Source organism: Lampris incognitus, chromosome 2, assembly GCF_029633865.1.
Source record: "Lampris incognitus isolate fLamInc1 chromosome 2, fLamInc1.hap2, whole genome shotgun sequence".
Lineage (NCBI taxonomy): Eukaryota > Metazoa > Chordata > Actinopteri > Lampriformes > Lampridae > Lampris > Lampris incognitus.
In genome coordinates this window covers 145,537,455-145,558,153 of record NC_079212.1, presented here as the reverse complement: position 1 = coordinate 145,558,153, position 20,699 = coordinate 145,537,455, and the positions used below count along the sequence as shown (strand labels likewise).

General features: G+C 50.9%; 1 protein-coding gene across 1 annotated transcript; it reads right to left on the bottom strand.

Moving 5' to 3' along the window:
• Nucleotides 1-1,980: 1,980 nt before the first annotated feature.
• On the bottom strand, nt 1,981-20,433 carry park7 (parkinson protein 7). The gene is made up of 6 exons (XM_056274003.1): nt 20,263-20,433; nt 18,502-18,603; nt 17,715-17,774; nt 14,419-14,488; nt 2,791-2,877; nt 1,981-2,410 (listed from the first exon to the last, which is right to left on the bottom strand). Exons 1-6 carry the CDS (start codon nt 20,350-20,352, stop codon nt 2,250-2,252), a joined length of 570 nt encoding a protein of 189 aa, XP_056129978.1. The 5' UTR covers nt 20,353-20,433; the 3' UTR covers nt 1,981-2,249.
• Nucleotides 20,434-20,699: the final 266 nt, after the last annotated feature.

Below are 20,699 nucleotides of genomic sequence, written 5' to 3'. Positions count from 1 at the left end.
AAAGGGGGGAGTAACCCAGCTGCGTGAACCCTGACCCCTCTGGTTTCTGTGCCGTGACGAGAATGACTAAGACCGCATCTCCCAGGTGGACTGCAGCGCGCCATATGGAGGCCTTGGTCAGCCCAGACGAGTCCGCATCAGGACGGGAAACACCGCCAGTGTCTCCACAGACTGAGGACCAGAGTGGGGACACCACCACTCTGTCATCCTTCCTGTTGGAGCTGTTGAAACTAAAACCACAGCAGGATCACACCAGGCCGCCTGACAGACCAGCTCGATCATGAACCTCTGCTCACCGACCCTACAACCAAACACAAGAGGCCGCGGCCAACACGAGGCTGGTCTAAGCGTTACACGGACCGCTACTGATCACGGACAACGGGTCTGAAACCTGCAGATCTGCAACCCTTACCAGACCCGAGGCACGTTACGAGACCGCTGCGAGGCGGCGGCGGTCTGGTTTCAGCAGTACCGCTTCTTCTTCTGGGGTTTTACGAGTTCCCCTCTGCGTCCAGCCGTCCTCACACCGACGGCTATGCACGAGGAATTCAACCCGGTCTGCAGAGCTTCTGGGTCTACAGAACCAGCTAATGTGGCGCTCAGCCAGCCCACGTCCGAACGGACGGTTCCGCGGCAGGTCCACCAGTCTGCTCCCTTGTCTTGAATATGTAGCCGAACCGTCTTGGTAGCGGGACGCGCGCACCGCACCTGAGCCGCAGCTCCCCGCTATGCGGACTGGTCCCCGCGATGCGGACTGGGAGCTGGTGCAGACTGGGGGCCGGTGAGGCTCCCCGCTATGCGGACTGGGAGCCGGTGAAGCTCCCTGCTATGCGGACTGGGAGCTGGTGCAGACTGGGAGCCGGTGCAGACTGGGAGCTGGTGCACACTGGTCCCCGCTATGCGGACTGGGAGCCGGTGCAGACTGGGAGCTGGTGCACACTGGTCCCCGCACCGGCTCCCAGTCCGCACCAGCTCCGAGTCCGCATAGCAGGGACCAGTGTGCACCAGCTCCCAGTGCGCATCGCGGGGAGCCTCACCGACTCCCCGCGATGCGGACTAGGAGCTGGTGCAGACTGGGAGCCCGCGATGCGGACTGGTCCCCGCGATGCGGACTGGGAGCTGGTGCAGACTGGGGGCCGGTGAGGCTCCCCGCTATGCGGACTGGGAGCCGGTGAAGCTCCCTGCTATGCGGACTGGGAGCCGGTGCAGACTGGGAGCTGGTGCACACTGGTCCCCGCGATGCGGACTGGGAGCCGGTGAGTCTCCCCGCGATGCGGACTGGTCCCCGCGATGCGGACTGGGAGCCGGTGAGTCTCCCCGCGATGCGGACTGGTCCCCGCGATGCGGACTGGGAGCCTGTGAGGCTCCCCGCGATGCGGACTGGTCCTCGCGATGCAGTGCAGACTGGGAGCTGGTGCACACTGGTCCCCGCGATGCGGACTGGGAGCCGGTGACGCTGCCGTGTTGTTCGCGTCCTCACAGCAACGTGACGGAACACACGGCGGGTTTCGGACAGCTAAAAACACACCCGGCTGTACCGGAAAGGCAGCGGACAAGGTGACCGGCGGCCCGCAGGGGCGGCGCGGCGTCCTAAGGGGGAAGGTGGAGCACTCTTACCTTTCCCAAATCGTAATCCTCCCCGCGTGTGAGCCGCCGCGCGTGTGTGTGAAGTCTTCTGCTGTTTGTGTCTCTGACGTCTCTACCATGCGCCGCGCCGGAGCTCCGCCTCTTCAGCCGCCGCCGCCGCGTTTCCATTGCTCAGCCAACATCCACCCGCAGTCAGGCGGTGGCCCTCATTGGTCAACCGAACTGCCAATCAATACGATTTCTGCGTTCCCGCGTTCCCGAGGTTCAGCGGAACTGCGCTTGGGCGCATGTCGGGTTTGGCTCCGACGGGCAGCGTAAGCTCGACATCACCATGACGCTTTATAACGCTTTATAACACAACACATAATTATCATAAAGAAGGACACCGACAAGCAGCGCGTCAACTTTTAATGAGGGACCAGCCTGGGAGAAAGACACACACACACAGACATGTTCAAATCTGCACCAAGGGCGCAGCTACAGACGTGTAACGGCCTGGGGGGGGCGGCGGAGGGGGGCGAGTCAGCGCTGCAGATTCTCCAGCGTTCAACACAAGGCGGGCTGTACTGCCCCCTGGCGCTCAGCCGCAGCGCACGCCAGTGCATCAGACATCAGGGCATGGCAGGCTGGGGGTGTATGTATGGCTGACGGTGCTGCGCTCCTTAATCCTTCATGACCAGAGGTGCTCTGACTTGGCTGGCCACCTCGGCCCCCAGCAGCTCCTCCACGATGCTCAGGGCAAACTCAAAGCTGGTCCCCGGCCCACGGCTGGTGATGTAATGGCCGTCCTTCTGCACTCGAGCCTCTGAATATTTATAGTGGTCTGGAGGAGAAGGGAAAGAGAGACGCTATCAGGTAAACCCATGTTTGGGGGGTTACTCTGAGCTGCAGTCCAACATGCGGACAAAAGACCGGCAGAACGTGGCGTCATACCTCAAGTAAAACGGAGAACCGACCCAGTTCTAGTACGTTCTGTCAGATATATCCTACACCAGCTTTCACTTCTGTGTGGTGTGCTCTCCACTGCGTAATACTAATAACAATAACGTTCTGAGGGGGAGAAACAGCAGCTACAGCGCCACCTGCTGAGCCCTGTGGCTAATGACAACATCTGCAAGCGCTCTCCATCTGCAAGATGCAGCAGCAAACGGGAAACCCACACGCTCCACCGGCGTTAACGTCCGGGCTGATGTTTATTTTTACCTCCGGCCATCATCTTGTCCTTCATGGCGGGGTGGGTTGTGACGGTGCTGCCGTATCCGATGCCATGGGCCAGGAGAGCCGTGGGACCTGAGGAAGCAGGAAAACAGTCAGTCAGGATCTCTTTACAAAACTCTGCGTAACTACGAGTGCTGCTCTGAATACCGACCGCTGAATACTGCTGAACCTGAACTCTCATGCTACCCACGGCTGAAAGACAAACAAGCTAAACAGGAACAGCAGTGGGACATTAGTCCCCCCGAAAACGCCGAAATGTACTCCAACACCTTCAACACTTGTGTGTCCTTCTAATCGGTCGTCTATGACATACATTACTGTGTGTTTCCAGCCACTCATTTCGTTAAAGAGTGTGTACATCACACAATAGTCGTCTTCTCCGGAATAATTAGGACCCCAGACTAGAATTCTCTGACAGGCTAACACCAAAGTACAACATACTGTTGTCCTGTTAATGAAGATGCGACTCAACTTCTACCATAAATAAAGACAGCATGTTTCCTTTAATCAAGTACTGTAAAGCTGAACAGGTTGCACACTATATATATATATATATATATATAGACAGATAGACAGATAGATAGATAGATAGATAGATAGATAGATACACAACGATCAGCCAAAACATTTCGCGTAGGTCCCCCTTGTGTCATCAAAACAGCTCTGACCCGTCAAGACACGGACTCCACAAGACCTCTGAAGGTGTCCTCTGGTATCTGGCATCAAGACACCAGCAGATCCTTTAAGTCCTGTAAGTTGCAAGGTGGGCGTCCATGGATCGGACTGTGTTCTCCAGCACATCCCACAGATTCTGGATCGGATTGAGATCTGGGGAATTTAGAGGCCAAGGCAACACCTTGAACCCTGTCACGCTCCTGAAAACCATTCCTGAACAATTTTTGCACTGTGCCAGGGCGCATTATCCTGCTGTAAGAGGCCACTGCCATCAGGGAATACCGTTGCCATGAAGGGGCGCACCAATGTTTAGGTAGGAGGTATGTGTCAAAGTAACATCCACATGAATGCCAGCACCCAAGGTTTCCAAGTTGAACACTGCCCTATCTCAGAACCTGAAGGCTAAATCGTCGTCAGCTGACAATTTAGCTCTAGGAGCAACAGCCAATACTTTGGGGCTTCCAGTGTAGCTGCTGGCTGCTGGCTTCCATTTCCTATGACGACTTCCTCTTCCATGCACCCGTCATTGTTTACAGGCGGAGTAGCAACCTGAGACGCGAGAATGGAGTTGCAGTTGCGAAACGATGTCTACAACCGGACTGTTTCACAAGTAGTCGACACGAGTCGAGCGTTTCTCCACAATACACACAAACATTGACACTTGTAAGTGTTGTAGGTCCAGGCGACATTTCGGCCAATGTGCTGCACCTCTTTCGCTCCCCACACGGACTACTGCCAACATGCAGCCAAAGCATGTCCCTTAGAAAGCGCCGCCTACCCAAATGTGACTGTTAAATATTACCAAACCTTGTCCCATGCCTACAGATATCTGTATATACAGTGCATCCGGAAAGTATTCACACCCCTTCACTTTCCCCACATTTTGTTATGTTACAGCCTTATCCCAAAATGGATTAAATTCCTTTTTTTCTCATCAATCTACACACAATACCCCATAATGACAAAGTAAAGAAGGTTTTGTAGAAATTTTTGCAAATGTATTAAAAATAAAAAACTGAAATATTGCATGTACATAAGCATTCACATCCTTTGCTATGACACTCAAAACTGAGCTCAGGTTCATCCTGTTTCCACTGATCATCCTTGAGATGTTTCTACATCTTGATTGGAGTCCACATGTAGTAAATTCAATTAATCGGACATGATTTGGAAAGGCACACACCTGTCTATATAAGCTCCCACTGTTGACAGTGCATGTCAGAGCAGAAACCAAGCCATGAAGTCAAAGGAATTGTCTGTGGACCTCCGAGACAGGATTGTATCGAGGCACAGATCTGGGGAAGGGTACAAAAACATTTCTACAGCTTTGAAGGTCCCGAAGAGCACAGTGGTCTCCATCATTCGTAAATAGAAGAAGTTTGGATCCACCAGGACTCTTCCTAGAGCTGGCCGCCCAGCCAAACTGAGCAATCGGGGGAGAAGGGCCTTGGTCAGGGAGGTGACCAAGAACCCGATGGTCACTCTGACAGAGCTCCAGCGTTCCTCTGTGGAGATGGGAGAACCTTCCAGAAGGACAACCATCTCTGCAGCACTCCACCAATCAGGCCTTTATGGTAGAGTGGCCAGACAGAAGCCTCTGCTCAGTAAAAGGCACATGACAGCCCGCTTGGAGTTTGCCAGAAAGCACCTAAAGGACTCTCAGACCATGAGAAACAATATTCTCTGGTCTGGTGAAACCAAGATTGAACTCTTTGGCCTGAATGCCAAACGTCACGTCTGGAGGAAACCAGGCACCTCTCATCAACTTGCTAATACCATCCCTACAGTGAAGCATGGCGGTGGCAGCATCATGCTGTGGGGATGTTTTTCAGCGGCAGGAACTGGGAGACTAGTCAGGATCGAGGGAAAGATGAATGGAGCAAAGTACAGAGAGATCCTTGATGAAAACCTGCTCCAGAGCGCTCAGGACCTCAGACTGGGGCGAAGGTTTACCTTTCAACACGACAACGACCCTAAGCACACAGCCAAGACAACAAAGGAGTGGCTTCAGGACAAGTCTGTGAATGTCCTTGAGTGGCCCAGCCAGAGCCCAGACTTGAACCCCATTGAACATCTCTGGAAAGACCTGAAAATAGCTGTGCAGCGATGCTCCCCATCTAACCTTACAGAGCTGGAGAGGATCTGCAGAGAAGAATGGGAGAAATACCCCAAATATAGGTGTGCCAAGCTTGTAGCTTCATACCCAAGAAGACTTGAGGCTGTAATCGCTGCCAAGGGTGCCTCACCCAAGTACTGAGTAGAGGGTGTGAATACTTATGTACATGCAATATTTCAGTTTTTTATTTTTAATAAATTTGCAAAAATTTCTACAAAACCTTTTTCTCTTTGTCATTATGGGGTATTGTGTGTAGATTGATGAGAAAAAAAAGGAATTTAATCCATTTTGGAATAAGGCTGTAATATAACAAAATGTGGGGAAAGTGAAGGGGTGTGAATACTTTCTGGATGCACTGTATACACATATATATATATACAGATATCTGTAGGGATGGGACAAGGTTTTGGTATCGGAAGGGTTGAAGGGTTCTAGTTTCCGTTTCCGTTTGAGTAACATTTAACGGTCACATTTGAGTAGGCAGTGCTTTCTACAGGAACATGCAACCAAAGCACGTCCCTGTTTATTGACTGCTGATGATGCTTACGGCATGAGACAAGCCTGTACTGTCTCATAAAGAATTTACTTGACTCACTGGATTATATATATATATATATATATATATATATACACATTCATCCATCCATTATCCGAACTGCTTATCCTGCTCTCAGGGTCGTGGGGATGCTGGAGCCTATCCCAGCAGTCATTGGGCAGCAGGTGGGGAGACACCCTGGACAGGCCACCAGGCCATCACACAGGGCCGACACGCACGCACACACATGCACACACACACACACATCTAGGTACAATTCAGCACGGCCGAGTCACCTGACCTACATGTCTTTGGCCTGTGGGAGGAAACCGGAGCCCCCGGAGGAAACCCACAAAGACACAGGGAGAACATGCAAACTCCACACAGAGGACGACCCCGAAGGTTGGACTACCCCGGGGCTCGAACCCACAAACTTCTTCCTGTGAGGCGACTGCGCTAACCACTGCACCACCGTTGCCATATATACACTCACACACACACACACACACACACACACACACACACTAGAAAACATTTTATACCCTTACACTCTGTGAGCTCAATGCTGAAGTGGTGTCTAAGAATAAATACATACGGATGCAGTTTCAGTTCACCTCTGCGGACCGCCACACCACATTGCAAAGCGGAAAAAACCAAATGCTGAATGCGTCGTCTGCTTTTCCTGCTGCTGCATCAACATCGGCCGTGTCCTAACGCTGCAGTGATCTCATCCAAAGACCGTTAATAAATAGAAAGTTATTGATCACGCTCCCTGGCTGCCGTCCCATGCAGTCTCCAGATTACACTTGCCCCCCCCGGCACAGCACAAGTTCTGGCCGAGCTCCTCGGGTTACAGCCCGTCTCCAGCCGGACGACCCCGGACGAGGAGAGACACCGCCAGGGTCTGGACAGACAGACAGTTTAACAAGGAGGGCGACAGCGATGACCAAGTTTATACACGCTGCGAAAGTGTGTGTGGGGGTTGTCGGTTAGCTAGCGGATCGCTCTAACGCAAGCACCAAAACCACAAAACAAGTCCAGGTGTCGGTTAGACGTGTATCAGCTGTTTCCAGCCAACTGCATTGTAAGCAAACTTTTCTAAAACTGCAAAAACTAAAATGCGGATTATGTTTCCATCAGATCTATTTCAGCAAATGAAGCCCTGAATGTAGTTTTACGTGTCCGACGTCACATGTCCACACTACAACACCCACCAGAAAGATGGACCAGCTGAGACGAAGAAACAGTTGATCTTGCGATTCTATTTGCACGTCTTTTTTTACTTGATAAGTGTGTCTCAATCACCCGCTTGGCACAAAAACTCTATCATCAAAAGCAAAAAAACCACCTCATCTTCAAGTTCCAGGTCTATCAGCCACATGCAGGAGGTTACCACAGGGTCAGCAACGCAACGTGCTGGATGGGAGTCAGCTCTGCTCAGCTCAGCAGTGAAAAAAATAATTAGCAGTAAAACAAAACTAGAGTAAGAACAGGGAGAAAAGTGTAAATAAGATATAGAGTGTAAGAAGGGCGGCACAGTGGCGCAGTGGTTAGCGCGGTCGCCTCACAGCAAGGGGGTTCTGGGTTCGAGCCCCGGGGTAGTCCAACCTCCAGGGGCTCCGGTTTCCTCCCACAGTCCAAAGACATGTAGGTCAGGTGAATCGGCCGTACTAACTCGCCCATAGGTGTGAATGTGTGTGTGAGAGTCGACCCTCTGGCGGCCTGTCCAGGGTGTCTCCCCGCCTGCCGCCCAGGGACTGCTGGGATAGTTCCAGCATCCCCGCCACCCTGAGAGCAGGATAAGCGGTCTGGATAATGGATGGATGGATAGAGTATAAGAGCAGTATACATATGTAAAGTGAGATCTATGTACGTATGTATATATGTGTTTCCCCGGGTGCTGCACGGCGGCTGCCCACTGCTCCTAGCTACACAGCTAGGATAGGTTAAATGCAGAGAAACAATTGCCCCACAGAGATTAATAAAAGTAGTAAAAAAAAATTTTTTTTTAAAAAGTACGTAAAAGCGACAAGTGAATTGCACAGAGGGTGTGCAGCCGTCCTGGTTGAATAGCAGCAGCGGTGCAATTTTTATCCAAACAAGGCAGAAAGCAGGTGGGCAGATATGCAGTGAGAGGTACCTCGTTTTGTGAGATCAGAAGTCTGATGGCCTGGTGGTAAAAGCAGTTTATGTCTGGTGGTGCGTGCAGCCATGCTCCTGTCTCGTCTACCAGACGGTAGCGAGGAGGACAGCCTGCGTGCTGGGTGGCTGTGGTCTTTGGCGATACTGTGTGCCTTCCGCAGGCACCATGGTGGAAGACATCCTGAATGGCAGACAGTCTGTTGCCGGTGTTGTGCTGGGCCGCTTTCACTACTCTCTGTAGTGATTTGCAACGATGGGCGGAGCAGTTTCCGTACCAGACTGTGATGCAGCTGGTCAGCAGGCTCTCGATGGGGCATCTGCAGAAGTTTGTGAGGATGCTGGCATTCATACCAGACGTCCTCAGTCTCCTCAGGAAATAGACCCGCTGGCGAGCTTTCTTGACAATGGCGTCTGTGTGGAGGGTCAAGGAGAGGTCCTCAGTAATGTGAACTCTGAGAAACGTGAATTTGCTGACCTTTTCAACCACTGCATCACCAATGAGAATGGGTAGGTGTCCACCTCCTTGCCATCTCCTGTAGTCCACGATCATCTCTTTTGTTTTGCTAACGTTGAGAGAGGCTGTTGTCCTGACATCAGCTGGTTAGTGCCTTCACCTCCTCTCTGTTGGCCGTCTCATCCCTGTATGTGATGAGGCTAAGGACGGTTGTGTCGTCAGCAAACTTAACGAGGACATTTGAGCTGTGCTTGGAAACACAGTTGTAGGTGAACAGGGCGTACAGGTGGAGGCTGAGCACACAGCCCTGTGGTGCACCGGTGGAAGTGTAGCTGCCGATTCTCACCACCTGGGGCATGCCCGTCAAGCACGGGGAAGATCCAGCTGCAGATGGAGGTGTCCAGTCCAAGATCGACAAGCTTAGTGAAGAGCTTTGAGGGAAGGATGGTACTGAATGCCGAGCTGTAATCGATGAAGAGCATTCTCACATCTGTATTCCCTTGAATACATATGTGAGCGCAGTGTGCGTCATCAAGGCAATGGCGTCATCCATGGCCCTGGTTGGTGTGTATGCAAACAGGAAAGGGTCCAAGATGCAGGAAAGAAGGAGCAGATGGGGGTTTTGACTAGCCACTAGAAACACTTCTTGATGAGTGATGTCAGTGCAACAGGGCGGAAGTCATTTAAATAGGAGGCCACTGGCTTCTTGGGTATAGGAATGATGGTGAACACCTCTGCCAGTTGATCAGCGCACACCCGGAGAGCCCGGTCTAGGATGCTTTTCAGCCCTGGAGCTAGAGGGGATGACATGCAGCAAAGGGCCCGGGCCAGATTCAAACCCAGGCCGCTGTGGTAAGGACTCAGCCTTATGTGGTACCACTCTACCAGGTGAGCCACCAGGGCGCCCCCAGGGGGTTGACACTTTTGAAGGACCGTCTCATGTTGTCTTCTGCTATGGTCCACACGGCAGCGTCCCTGTCCACAAGTGAACAAATGGCAGGCACCGTCTTGTCCACATCGAACGGAACATAAGAGGTGTTGAGGTTATCCAGGAGCGATGCGGCGCGGTGGCCTGAACAAAGCTCCTGTCTTTCCTTTTATAGTGCAGCGTAATTCACTCCACATGCGTCTGGGGTCAGAGCTGTAATGAGACTCCACTTTGGCTCTGTAGTCCCTCTTGGCATCCCTGATGGATTTCAGGAGGTAATATCTGGCTCCTTCGTAGGCGTCAGGGTCCCCTGAGTTGAAGGCGGTGGTCCACGCGCAAGAGTCTAGCATGGCTTTCACAGCTGACCCAGGTTTCTGGTTGGGGTAAATGCAAACGGTGGCTTTTGGAACAGCATCATCGATGCACTTACTAATATAGCCTGTGACTGAGTCTGTGTAGATATTGATGTTGCTATCAGTTGCGTCCTCAGACATGTGCCCGTCCGTTGTCTCAAAGCAGTCCTTTAAGAGCCCCTCAGCCTCTTTGTTCCATTTGTAAATGACCCTGAAAACCGGTTTTCAAGCAGGCTTAAAGCCTCTTTTTGCGATATCGAGGACGTTTTATTGAATTTTGCCACTTCCATGTGTTCTGATGTGATACTTCATAATGGGAAAAAGAATGCGTTGATGGAAACATGGATAGTGTGGCTGGAAGTTTGCTGACTGTAAATACAACTGTTTGTCCAAGCAGCAGTGGAAGACGGATAAACAGTTGAGGAAACATCCAGAAAGAGACATTTTCAAATTCCATGGGAGGAAAATGAGGGCGTGCGATCAGGGATCTACCCGGCTACTGGAAAACAGGTGTCAACACAAAGTGCACAAATCAAACTCAGATCCAATCTGGAGACAAGAATTTCCCCAATGGTAAAAGCAGATGGAATAAATTTGGTACACATAACGAGGTCAATTATCGACTCTATTAGTGATCACGTCTTATACAGGCTTTTACTCGAGTTCCATTCAAACAGCCTCTTCCTACAAAATATGTCAAGGAAATCCTGTTCATATGAAGGCAGCATGAGAAGTCTTGTTGGCAGGTTCCTTGTGTTAGATATTCCTGAGAGGACCGGAGTCGTTTTCTAGGCCACTGTTCATTCCCGTCGGCCACATGGGCTCTCTGTCCCCATTCATAACGTCCTTCCTCTGTCCTTTCTCAGTACATGCAGATAACATCTACGTATGGGGTTGTGGGATTTCTTTACTAATCAAACTCCTCAATCCTGTTTTCCAAAATGGACACAAATGAGCAGAACCAAGCACATCACGGCCTGTCTGAGGCCGACCGGCTCACAGCACGCGTGTGAGCGAAGCATTAGCAAGCGGGTCTTTCATCGTACTGTTTCATGGTCAGCATTTTGTTGCACATCCATCCATCCATCCATTATCCAAACCGCTTATCCTGCTCTCAGGGTCACGGGAATGCTGGGGCTTATCCCAGCAGTCACTGGGCGGCAGGCGGGGAGACACCCTGGACAGGCCTCCAGACCATCACAAGGCCCCACCCCCCCACCTCACACACACACACATTCACACCTAGGGACAATTCAGTACAGCCGAGTCACCTGACCTACATGTCTTTGGACCGTGGGAGGAAACCGGAGCCCCCGGAGGAAACCCACACAGACACGGGGAGAACATGCAAACTCCACACAGAGGACGACCCGGGACGACCCCCAAGGTTGGACTGCCCTGGGGCTCGAACCCAGGACCTTGCGACCGTGCTAACCACTGAGCCACCGTGTTGTACAACGGCCTCAAAATTGCTTCAAAAACAGAGAGTACTTTAAGAATATGATGAAACAATTTGGCTGAAGACGTGTTGACTCATGGCAATAAGAAAGAAATGTTTGTGGCAAACCAGTTTATGTCTAAAACCAGCTATATGTGAGTGTATTCTGCAATTTAACGCTCAGTAATTTGAATTCTATCCATTGCTTTTAAGTAAAAATTGCTATTATCTTTTAATTTCTGTCAAAAACAGAATTGAAGTTGTAGCATCCCAGAAAGTTGAATCGGTTCATGCAGACATGTTTAGTGGGAGAAACCGTTCATCACTCAGCTAGGTGACTTCTGCAGTCTCTGCTGACTGCAGGTGTCCCCGCCCTTATAAACAATACAGGGACCTAACGACCCAAACCAACGGTCGGTTTCACATGCACATTTGAGTTACAATGGCCATGTGTCAGTGTTGTAGTCGAGTCACTAAAACTCAAGTCCGAGTCGAGTCCCCAGTGTTCGACTCAAAGCCTGAGTCCCCAAAGAAGAGTCCGAGTCAAGTCCCCATTACCTGAGTCCGAGTCCGAGTCATCAAGGTTGAGTCTTGAGTCGAGTTCCAACAGGATTTGCATGAGGGTATACACGTGAATCCGCATGTAGGTGGAACACACGTGCCGGCCCCTTGCACGAAATTGAATAATGTTACGGTATTAATATACGTAGCTATCAATATCTTTTCTTTTTTTAATTTATTTCTGATTTTTCCCTTTTTCTCCCAATTTAGTGGCCGATCGATCCCTATTTTAGTTCAAACACCCACCCTCGTACTGCATGCGTTCGCCAACTGCATCTCTCCGGCCGGCAGTCTCGAAGGAGACGCCTCCCCACTTTCGTGACAAAGCAAATCCAGGCCGAACCACTGCTTTTTCCCCCCCACACACACACAGAGACGCATTCATGTGATGAACACAAGCCGACCCCTCCCAAAGACAGCGTTGCCAATTATTGCTGCTTCATCGAGTCCGGCCATAGTCGGATCTGACGAGACCGGGGCGCGAACCCCGGTCCCCAGTGGGCAACTGCATTGACATAAAGCTGATGCTTTGACCGCTACACCACCGCGGACTCAAGCTATCAATATCTTATGCAAATTATTAGGCCCTATTACAGAAAACAAACAAAATCAAAATAACAGTCTTTATCAATTACCAAGTCCGAGTCCTCATCTCCAACTTCCAACTTCGAATGCAGTCAATGCTTGAGTCCAAGTTCAAGTCATCAGTGCTCAAGTCCAAGCCGAGTCGGACTCGAGTCCGAGTCCTGGACTCGAGTACTACAACACTGCCATGTGTACTATTCACAGAGGATTGGGGAATGTTTGCAATCACAGCATTGCAAGATGGTAACAGACGTACTCTTAAGAGCCCTGACACACCAGGCCAACAGCCGACCGTCGGCCAATGTCGGGCGGTTGGCGAGCGTCCCCGACCCTAGGCTTTGCAGTGTGTCCCGCACCGTTGGCACTAGTTGGACCCCTGTCGGCAGCTTTTCGGCCGATTCAGCATGTTGAATGGGCACAGCCCGTCGGTGAGAGAGGTCACTCTGGTTGGCTGTTCAGCTTAGTGCAGAATGTACATGCTAGTTGGCCATCGGCTGTAGTCTTTGCGGTGCTACTTTTTGACCCGGATGGCAGGCGACGTAACAGTCGGCCTTCGTTGCCGCTAGTCGGTTTGGCGTGTTGGTTTGTGTGCGTTTCAGGGATGGTCGCTCCCTCTTCACATAGACGGCCTCTTTGACTCCCCGTTTCAAACCAGCGTTCTTCCCTATCAAGGATGTGTAAATCCTCATCCCTGAAAGAGTGGCCACTGGCCAGCAGACGGTGTAGATGGTGTAGACTGTGTAGTTGGTGTAGACGGTGTAGATGGTGTAGACTGTGTAGTTGGTGTAGACGGTGTAGATGGTGCAGACTGTGTAGATGGTGTAGACTGTGGAGTCCTGGTCTGACATGTTAGCTCTCCTGTGTTGTGCCATCACCTGGCACTTAACATCGTACACTATATTGCTCTGTTTGTACCAGGGGACCCGATCCTTGAGGTGGACCAACTTCTGGTGCAGCGTGTTTTGGAGTTTGACAGCAACTGAGACGCAGTGTTTGGAAAATACGGGTCTCAACTGTTGCGACAGTCCCGCCACATACAGAATCCCCACTGGTTTACACTCAGGCAGCTGTTGTCCTTCTAAGTAGGTCTGTCACCATCTTACAATGCTGTGATTACAACTATTCCCTAGTCCTCTGTGAATATTACACATGGCCATTGTAACTCTAGTTAATGGCCACCTCCATATTTGCATATGAAACTGATCGCTGGTTTTGGTCGTTATGCCACTGTATTGTTTACAAGGGCGGAGATACCTGCAGTGAGCTGAGACTGACAAAGTCACTTAGATGAGTGATGAAACGTTTCTCCCACTAAACAGTATGTCCAGCTGAACTGAGTCAACTTTCTGGGATTGCCTTACCTGCATTAATGAGTATGCACCAAGATAAAGTTGTAGCACTCTTCAACATAGAAGCTGTACCTTTGGGACAGAACTCATTAAAACGGCAGTAGAAAACGGTTTTGCTTGAACTTATCACTATGAAGTAAATGTTTATCGCACAGTGTAATGTCTTCAAAATAACAAGCAAAAAGTAGCATGCTGTATATTTCTACTACGGCAAACACAGCCCTCTGTCCTGTTCCACACTCGATGGAAGGACCAGCTCTCAAACACAGCCAGCGCTGCTCCATAATGGCCAGGTCTCTGAGCACATCAAGCTCAATTTCCAGACCTGAAAGACTGGCCTGTGCACACACACACACCACAGTAAAGCACAGCAGTTTGGGGTAATGGCCAATTTGCCATAACACACAAGTCTCATAAACACACACACGCACACACACACACACACAATCTTAGCTCAGTTCAGTGAGCGCAGTGTACCTGCACAGATGGCGGCGATCAAGCCTTTCCTGCCATCCTGGTCCTTCAGCACCTCCTTCACAGCAGGCGACTGCAGGGAAAACAGGAAGGAAACCAGGAAAACGGTGAGTCACTGGGAGGAAGTGCGTGCTGCCATCGCTCCGTGCACGCCGACTCGGCTACCGCCACTTACATTATTTAAGCAGCTTACAAAAACAGAACCTATCTAAAGCACTGCGGCGTACTTGCACAACGTGAGTTTTACAGCCTGAGTGATCCTGCGGGATACTGGTGTGCGCTGGGATTAGTGACCTTGAGGAGAGCGGGCGTGGTACCACAGCTGAGGACCTGCAGAGACGGAGGTCTTGCAGGCACGAGCTCTTTACCTTCATGGTTCAGATGAACCGTTCTCTTGTGGACTGGCTGCACTTCGGTCATCTCTGGTGTGTAACTGCACACCGACTGCCGTTCTCTCCTGAATCGTATCAAACCCCTCTGGCCTCGTTTACCCCCGAACTGGTTTCTACCCCCGGCCTGCTGTGTCTGGGTGGTGCACTGCTCCACGAACGCACAGGACGCAGACGAGCGTGGAAACTCCCGAAACACTGCAGTTCTCACCACAGTCCAACCTGCGTGGCACTTCACATCATTCACATCGTCGCCCCCTCTGTGTCCCCCCCCCCCACACACACAAACTATGTCTCCAATGGTAAAAACCATTCTTCAAGGCCTCCGGGTGGCGTGGTGGTCTATTCCATTGCCTACCAGCACGAGGATCGCCGGTTTGAATCCCCGTGTTACCTCCAGCTTGGTCGGGCGTCCCTACAGACACAGTTGGCCGTGTCTGCAGGTGGGAAGCCGGATGTGGGTATGTGTCCTGGTCGCTGCACTAGCGCCTCCTCTGGTCAGTTGGGGCGCCTGTTCAGGAGGGAGGGGGAACTGGGGGGAATAGCGTGATCCTCCCACATGCTATGTCCCCTGGTGAAACTCCTCACTGTCAGGTGAAAAGAAGTGGCTGGTGACTCCACATGTAGGGAGGAGGCATGTGGTAGTCTGCAGCCCTCCCCCGATCAGCAGAGGGGGTGGAGCAGAGACCAGGATGGCTTGGAAGAGTGGGGTAATTGGCTGGATACAATTGGGGAGAAAACGGGGGGGGGGGGGGGGTTAAAGAAAAAAGAAGACCATGACCTCTGGTCTCACTCGGTCAGGATCAGGCTCCTCTCACGTCTTACACTCTGTGTTGGGGTTCTGTTTTGGAACCAGTTTTTGTGTGTGGATTCCCCCTCCCTCTTTTTCTCCCCAACTGTACTCGGCCAATTACCCCACTCTTCCGAGCCGTCCCGGTCTCTGCTGCTCCACCCCCTCTGCTGATCCGGGGAGGGCTGCAGACTACCACATGTCTCCTCCCATACATGTGGAGTCACCAGCCGCTTCTTTTCACCTGACAGTGAGGAGTTTCACCAGGGGGACGTAGCATGTGGGAGGATCACGCTATTCCCCCCAGTTCCCCCTCCCCCCCGAACAGGTGCCCCGACCTACCAGAGGAGGCGCTAGTGCAGCGACCAGGACACAGACCCACATCCGGCTTCTCACCCATAGACACGGCCAATTGTGTCTGTAGCGACGCCCGACCAAGCCGGGGGTAACACGGGGATTCGAACCAGTGATCCCTGAGTTGCTAGGCAACGGAATAGACCGCTACGCCGCCTGAACGCCCATTGGAACCAGTTCTGAATCTGAATTCCATAAAAGTCGACTTAAAATTCCCCCGAATTCCAGACCTTTACCATCGCTCGCTGTGGCATGATGAAAGCACGTACTGTACCACGGCGTAACAGGCTTTAAATCTCTACTGCGGATTCAACAGGCGATGATGTCATGTGGGTTGGTCTACGCCCGCACAAGCAGCACGCTTCATTTTAGTCTATATACAGTGCTGCTTGAAAGTATGTCAACCCCTTGAGCAGTTTAGATGTTTCTGTTGTTCTACCATGATTTTCTTATTCTATCATCACCAGTTTTCATGTATGAAATGTCAGATATATGTTTATCGGTTGCATGTACTTGTTTAGTGGGACTTGTTTAAGTAGCCCAAAAACTACATGAAACATGGAATTAGGGTATGTGCAAAAGTAAGTGAACCCCCAGCTGCATTGGTTAAGTCAAGCAGGTAACAGACTCGGGTGAAACACATCTGGGTGCTTAATTAATCATTTAAGCAGACCAATGAAATGAGACATCCTTGGCAAAGGGTTTGGCCTGCACTAATTAAAAGAGAGAGGAAACCAACCAAACCACTGTGGTCCCATACAAATCAACAATGCCGAGAGCAAAGGAGATATCCGAGGACATGGGTTCACATACTTTTGCACATGTTAAATGTTCAGTTTTTGTGAAATAAACCACCTTTGTTGAATTAAATAATGAAAATATATCTCTTTTTGTGCGTGTGTCCATTATTTGGAAGGCGTGCTTTACAAATTGGGATTTGGATGTATGTGTAATAAGCTTATCTTAATGTTTTTTACAAAAACAGTGACCCTGTCTGGAGGGTTCACAAACTTTCAAGCAGCACTGTACTTCTGACATCACAGTTGATCAGCAAAAAAATGGCTTCAAACATTCGTGAATCCAAAGTAAGTTGTTTTTTCATGACTTCCTGACATTCTTATACAGGACTTGAATGGGTTTGGATCCTACAAGCAGATTTGATAAAAGGCTACTGAACCCCAGGCCTGCTGCTTACAGTCCAACACTGGGGTTACTTTCCCTTGCTTAGCAAATGGGGGCTATGCCAAATCCTACTGAAATCCTGCCCTCTAGTGGTCACAGATGTCGACGACAGTTACAGATCAAAACCAAGCAAGGCTCATTCAGGAAGGGAAGTACTGTGGATATGCAGCGTTTCCACCGTTATTTGCCTTTTTAAATAATCAGATATGGGTTTACTGAGGGCTGGGATGAGCCTGGTCTCTGGGGGCCAAACAACACCAGGACCAGTCAGCTGGTCCAGCTCCTGTGCTGTGTCTTCATACGGAGAAATCGGACTCATTTACTTTGTTTTAATAAGTAACACCTTCTGATTTTTTTCTAGTCATATTACACCGTTTACTAGTCATATTATGCCATTTGCTAGTCACAATATGCTACTTACCAGTCATGTTAGGCTATCTAGTAGTCATGCTGTGATATTCACTGGCCATATTATCTTTTGGGAAAGCAACATATTACAGAGTACCTTCGATTTCTACTACCATCACACCATCTTACACAAAACACACAAAATTAAAATGGGGTAAATTGTGCTGATTTCACACCTCGGCTAGATTCTGGGCGCCTGGCATCCCCCCCGGCAGGAGGACCACATCGTACGGGCCCTGGAGAAGGAGAGATGACAGATGGAGTCTGATGAGGTTGGAAATTGCATAACACAACATACCAGTGTGGTTTAGGTGACACCATGGGTGTAGCTGGGGGGGGCGCTCTGAATCAGAAACACTTGGTCATTTCATTTCATACACTTGTGCACATGAAATGAAACTAAACATGGTTTCCCCCAGCCCACAGCAGTGCAACACAAAGACAAAAACACACATCCAAAAACTACAAGAACACACATATCCAAACTAACACATATATATCTAAACTAAACAACAACAACAAAAATCACTGTCCAGGAGAAGGAACGCCAGCCAGGATGACTGTCGGAACTGCCAGTGTGCAGGGGCTAGCAGTTAGCTTAGCCTGCCCTGCTTCCACACCCTGTCAGATCACTCTCGGTGTTACCTCTTCGGGCACAGCTCCAGGCAGGGCCGTGGTCCCTGGGCCCACAGGACGCCGCAGACCAAGCTCTCCCAGCCATCAAACGAAGACACACTTAGACGCAGACGTGGACAAAGACGCCGCATAGACCGTACTGGGTGAGGCCGCTGCAAACGTGAATTCGCGCCGCCATCTTCCCACGCCGGAAGTGAAATACCTCTTTATTAGCCTTTTAGTGGTTTGTGTAAAAGAGATGAATGAGGAGTGAATGTAAGTGCTGAAACCACAGGCGTGACCGGCGGCTGCTACTACTGTGGGGAAATCAAATATCAAGGCTGTAACCTGTTTCCTGGCTTCTTCCAGGCTGGCATCAGGACAGATGACCACGTTCCTGCTGCACTGGACCGGCTCCTTGCTGGTCAACCCCGCCACCGTCACAGCAATCTGCAGGTTGTGGGAACATGGACACCGAGTTCATGCAACTTTGTTGCCGTTTAAAATCCAACTTTGTTATTGTATAAATAAGCTCAATTATGTCACACACAAAAAAAGAGAACTCAGAGTAACCCTTCATGAATGACACCAGTTGTACATCTTTTTTAGTCACTATGTTCACGCACAGTTTGGTAGATTTACTGCTGTATTTTCTTTGCAGTGGCTCTGTGATACTGACACAACAGTTGTGTGATTTCCAGTACTGAGCTCTGTTGTGCAGGGAGGGGTGCCCACCCTGCTACGTCACATCGCAGCAGTACGTACAGCCTATATTGGATTGTGGTATCGTTACAGGATGACATACGTGTTGGGGGGAAAAAACCCCCCATCGTCTTGTTTCACCCCGTTTATTGTAAAGCGATGCTGAGTGTTAGAAAAGCGCCCTAGAAGTTTAATGTATTATTGTGGAAACGTGTTACTGCCTTAATAACGACAGGGGGAGGAGTCACGTCACAGGAAACGCTACACTACTGTAAAGAGCAGCCGTTTGTGACGACGGCCGACCGGGACTTTTATTGTGAAAGACCGCGGCGTGAGCAAAGGTCGGCGTTAGACTTGACATTTACGCCAACCTTTGCACTCGTCTTTCACACCGAGAGGGCGCCAGGGGGGGCTGGCAGGCATCGAACCCCCTGACTAATAGGTACTGGCCACCGTCACCACGCCGCCATCAGCAACAGCAGCAAGGTGGAGAGGGGACGTGCGACTGACTAACACTAGGATCACAACCCAACCAGCGGGAGGGGTGCAGGGAAACGCCATATTCAGATATGGGGGGGGGGGGTCCTGCTAGTTCAGGCCTGACCGCAACGACGCGAGTTCGAATCCCACTCGCAACATTTCGTTCCGCGTCGTCTTCCCCCTCTGTCTGCACCTGCTGTATTTCCGGTCTGTCGCTACTGTCCTGTCGAATAACGGCTAAAAACGTCTCGATGTCAAGCAACAAGTACATGTCAAAACATGGTAGGACAGGACTATGACTTGGCCGAGACAGTTAGGACAGCGACTATGACTTGGCTGAGACAGTAAGGACAGCGACTATGACTTGGCCGAGACAGTCAGGACAGCGACTATGACTTGGCTGAGACAGTCAGGACAGCGACTATGACTTGGCCGAGACAGTCAGGACAGGACTATGACTTGGCTGAGACAGTTAGGACAGCGACTATGACTTGGCCGAGACAGTCAGGACAGCGACTATGACTTGGCTGAGACAGTTAGGCAGGACTATGACTTGGCTGAGACAGTTAGGACAGGACTATGACTTGGCCGAGAGTCAGGACAGCGACTATGACTTGGCTGAGACAGTTAGGACAGCGACTATGACTTGGCCGAGACAGTCAGGACAGGACTATGACTTGGCCGAGACAGTTAGGACAGCGACTATGACTTGGCCGAGACAGTCAGGACAGGACTATCACTTGGCTGAGACAGTTAGGACAGGACTATGACTTGGCTGCGACAGGTAGGACAGGGCTATGACCTGGCTGCGACAGTTAGGACAGGGCTATGACCTGGCTGCGACAGTTAACTGACAGAAACACACGGGTAACTTCAGGCATTGTTGACGCCGTCATGCTAACAGCTCTGCGGCGAGCAGGTACCAACCCCGGCTCTGCGCATGATGTCCACAGGAATTACGGTCTCCATCTCCTCCGCGCCTTTAGAAAGGATCACTAAGGCTCGTTTCCCCGCCATGGCTGAGATTCGGGACGTGCGGGGCTTCGGGACCACAGCGCGCAGACTCCGGGCTGGCCGCTAACTGCGTGTGCAGCGGTATTTGTTTTCCGACCCCACACTCCGGGAGGACCCGCCCCTACGCCACCTCTGATTGGCTAAGCCTAACCCTGACCCTGACCTTAACCAATCTAACCAAAGGAAGCAACGAGTACTAGCCAATCAGCTGCGGTCCGCGGACCGTGGGTGGGACAAAAATACTGCATGTGTGCGCGCAACTTTACTTCTTCTCCATTTGAATGGCGCGTCACCTCCTCACCGGTGTATCATCGCCACCTACTGTTCAGGTCTGTGAAGTGATTCTTGTT

Bases quoted from the DNA above. Each gene is read 5' to 3' on its own strand.
- park7 (XM_056274003.1), bottom strand. From the start codon at position 20,352: ATGGCGGGGAAACGAGCCTTAGTGATCCTTTCTAAAGGCGCGGAGGAG. The intron at 14,489-17,714 runs GTGTGAAATCAG...TTTTCCCTGCAG, and splicing joins GCGCCCAGAATCTAGCCGAG to TCGCCTGCTGTGAAGGAGGT. The intron at 2,411-2,790 runs GTAAAAATAAAC...CTTCTCCTCCAG, and splicing joins GGACAAGATGATGGCCGGAG to ACCACTATAAATATTCAGAG.